We start from the raw sequence: 3755 nt of genomic DNA on the forward strand, positions 1-3755 counted from the left end.
CGGATTCTGCGAAGTCCAAAAAGAGCGACTGCTCGCCTCGCCTTTTTTAAAACCCAACAGCGACGAGCAATTGGCGAGCCGCTGACCAGCATCATTTGGCCGGCCGGCCGGGCGAACTGGGCGTACTTTCTGGGAAGACGAGATGTCCAAGTTTACAGGACTGGTGTTTCCTCTCTCCCTCTGCTTCTCCCCGCTCTCCATCTCTTCATCCTTTTACCCGCTCTCTGAGCAGAGTTTGTCCTCTCACAGTTTGACAGCCCTGCCAAAAAAATTATCACAAACTGGCTGTCGATCAGGCACTATCAGCATTTCTAAAACTGATAGTGCATCTACAGCAGATGACGTCTCTTTCTTCAGACACACAGCAGAGATGTTCTATATTTTCCTGTCGACGAGTCACCCCCACAAACCTGGCTCAGCTGGGGCCGGCCAGGACGCGTCCGCACGGAGGCTCTAACAGGTGAGAAGGCCGGCCCCTGGCCAGGCCCACGTAGACAATGCTCGCACACTTATCTCAACGGCTATCTCCAGGAAGTGAGTCAATCACCATTATCACACGATACAAGGACGGGGAGGAGCCCGCGAGCGAGACTTAGTCACCACGAGTGTTTGTCACCACGAAATATCACCAGCCAAACCACGACTGCTTGTTCACCACGACTCACTACACCGTGTGTACAGTGCACCATACCGGATCACCAGCACGACAAACCATCCACAGCCTCCTCCGCTCCGTCAATCCAAGTCGGCGCGTTGCTGCTGCACCTTGCTGCTGCCCGTGTCGCACCAGCTCATCCACATCGTGTAACCATCACTTCACCACAAAACGGCATCATCAAAAACACCAACCGGGTAATATTCACTCACTACTCCACTTCAAACACAAACACACACGCGCGCGCACTCGACCGACTTCACCAGCCAGTTAGGGGGAAGCTGGTGAACTTTTGTATGACAGATCGCGAGCACACGAAACCGACCCGAACGTCTCCCACTCTCACACACACACACGCGCGTGCGCTCAGAGTGCCGACTCCCGACTGACTGACGAACGAAACGAAACGAAGAGACGGTCGGCGGTCGGGCGGGCCGGTCGGAGCAGCAGCGTGTTTACAGCAACCAGCTGAGCGGACCGGCCGGGGAGGGGGCGGGAGAGGGGAGCGGGAGGAGTGGAGGGAGCGGAGGGGAGGAGGCGGTTGGACGGGAGGCGGGCGGCCACGACAATTAACTTTCTCTCTCCCTCCCCCTCCTCCTCATGCTCATGCAGCAGCAGCAGCCGATGCAGCCGAGCTGCAGCGCGATGCATTTGCCCCATGTGTGAGCAGTGCAGTGAGCATGTGTGAGTGTGTGCTGTGTGCTGCAGAGGGACCCCCTCGGGCTTCGTGTCCGCCCACACATGGCATATCCCCCACAGCGACGCTGCTCCCCCTCCGCTAGATCGAGAAGGATGGTCGTGGCATAGAGGTGCAATAGTCCAGTCAACGAAGGCAAAAACCCGTATGAACCCAAAACAAATTGAACCAAAACGTTTTTTTGCAGAATCTGGTAGAATGGCTCCGTATGAACACGGTGAATTTTAGTTTACCGCGAAATTCGATCGGGAACCCCCTTTTTTTGAACACGAAGGGCGTAAGTGCACTTCTCCGGTTTTCCGCTCATATCGCCGGTTGTTTTTGGCTTAGAGAGCTGGGACGGGGCTTGAAATGTGCGGGAGAGACCACAGAACAATATGTTTACCCGCCCTTATTGATAAGTTTTCAAACAGCTACACTGTTAACGTTTTTTCAAAATGTCTGAAAAAAGTTGTGTAAAAACAAATTTTTTTCTCTGTGATCCCGCAAGAAATGTGGAAAATGGTTCGACTAAATGTTGTAGCGTGGTCTTTTAGCTTTCAAACGCTGTGTCGGTCATCTTCCTACCTCGATTAGTCTCCGAACAGCGCGACCTAGAGTGCGCGCCGGGCGAAACGGCCCGCGCGGCCCCATAAGAAATGCATGGGCCCGGCGGACCGGCCGCCGGACGAAAAATGAAGGTGAAAAGTGAAAGGTGTCCGATTGCGCTGAAATTTACACCACTTAGTAGTACCATAGAGCCGCACGTTATACATTTTTTTCAACTCTCTGCGAATTTTTTTGTGCGAGTTATGGACAAAAAACCGGTTTTGCGACTTGCGACTGTTCAATGTGCCGCAATTATGGTTCAAACTGGGTAAACAAAAATTTCACCCCCCCTACCCCCTGTAGGAAGGTCCACGTCACAACAAGGAAGTGTTCGTTATCAATTTTCTCCCAAAACGAACGCTCTGAATTTTTTTTCCCGTGATTTCCAGAGTACAACACCTATGTGCATTTTTAAATAAATGGTCCCTAGCGGAACAGACGCGCACGAGCAAAGAAAGAAACTACATCAAAAACTTCGGCATAACCTCACCTATCCGTCGCTGTTCCCGGCTCCGCTGTCCGTTGAACGGTTACCGAGCAGCAGCGTTAAATGTTCAGACGTGCAACGCGCCGCGGTGCCGAGTTCCAATGCTGCGCCAGTGAGTGCGAGAGAGACAGATGCGCCTGCCCGGCCGCCGGAGCCGCGCGGCGAGCCGCTCCAGCCCGGCAGCGCAGCATTGGAACTCGGCACCGCGGCGCGTTGCACGTCTGAACATTTAACGCTGCTGCTCGGTAACCGTTCAACGGACAGCGGAGCCGGGAACAGCGACGGATAGGTGAGGTTTTGCCGAAGTTTTTGATGTAGTTCCTTTCTTTGCTCGTGCGCGTCTGTTCCGCTAGGGACCATTTATTTAAAAATGCACATAGCTGTTGTACTCTGGAAATCACGGGAAAAAAAATTCAGAGCGTTCGTTTTGGGAGAAAATTGATAACGAACACTTCCTTGTTGTGACGTGGACCTTCCTACAGGGGGTAGGGGGGGTGAAATTTTTGTTTACCCAGTTTGAACCATAATTGCGGCACATTGAACAGTCGCAAGTCGCAAAACCGGTTTTTTGTCCATAACTCGCACAAAAAAATTCGCAGAGAGTTGAAAAAAATGTATAACGTGCGGCTCTATGGTACTACTAAGTGGTGTAAATTTCAGCGCAATCGGACACCTTTCACTTTTCACCTTCATTTTTCGTCCGGCGGCCGGTCCGCCGGGCCCATGCTTTTCTTATGGGGCCGCGCGGGCCGTTTCGCCCGGCGCGCACTCTAGGTCGCGCTGTTCGGAGACTAATCGAGGTAGGAAGATGACCGACACAGCGTTTGAAAGCTAAAAGACCACGCTACAACATTTAGTCGAACCATTTTCCACATTTCTTGCGGGATCACAGAGAAAAAAATTTGTTTTTACACAACTTTTTTCAGACATTTTGAAAAAACGTTAACAGTGTAGCTGTTTGAAAACTTATCAATAAGGGCGGGTATACATATTGTTCTGTGGTCTCTCCCGCACATTTCAAGCCCTGTCCCAGCTCTCTAAGCCAAAAACAACCGGCGATATGAGCGGAAAACCGGAGAAGTGCACTTACGCCCTTCGTGTTCAAAAAAAGGGGGTTCCCGATCGAATTTCGCGGTAAACTAAAATTCACCGTGTTCATACGGAGCCATTCTACCAGATTCTGCAAAAAAACGTTTTGGTTCAATTTGTTTTGGGTAAAAATCTTCGTTGACTGGACTACAACGCCATTTGCGGCTGGCGGCCACTGAACAACAGCCTCCTCCCCTTCGCGCTCTCTCTCTCTCTCTCTCTCTCTCTCTCTCTCTCTC

General features: G+C 51.7%; 1 protein-coding gene across 10 annotated transcripts in view; it reads right to left on the bottom strand.

The window, feature by feature from the left end:
- Nucleotides 1-3755, bottom strand: part of LOC113203027 (tyrosine-protein kinase Abl) — a 73477-nt gene that overhangs the window by 24109 nt on the left and 45613 nt on the right. For 5 of the 10 annotated variants that reach the window (XM_052265408.1, XM_052265404.1, XM_052265403.1 and 2 more), the window contains exon 1: nucleotides 766-1055. The exons of 4 other annotated variants lie outside the window; for them this stretch is intronic. In XM_052265408.1, coding sequence (XP_052121368.1) covers nucleotides 766-801 — 36 coding nt within the window. In that variant the 5' untranslated portion in view covers nucleotides 802-1055. Of the gene's footprint in view, nucleotides 1-765; nucleotides 1056-3755 lie in introns of those variants that run through there. One more of the 10 variants, XM_052265406.1, reaches the window with a different exon arrangement.

The sequence above is a fragment of the Frankliniella occidentalis genome, unplaced genomic scaffold (genome assembly GCF_000697945.3).
Source record: "Frankliniella occidentalis isolate FOCC.00 unplaced genomic scaffold, Focc_3.1 Scaffold26, whole genome shotgun sequence".
Taxonomy (NCBI): domain Eukaryota; kingdom Metazoa; phylum Arthropoda; class Insecta; order Thysanoptera; family Thripidae; genus Frankliniella; species Frankliniella occidentalis.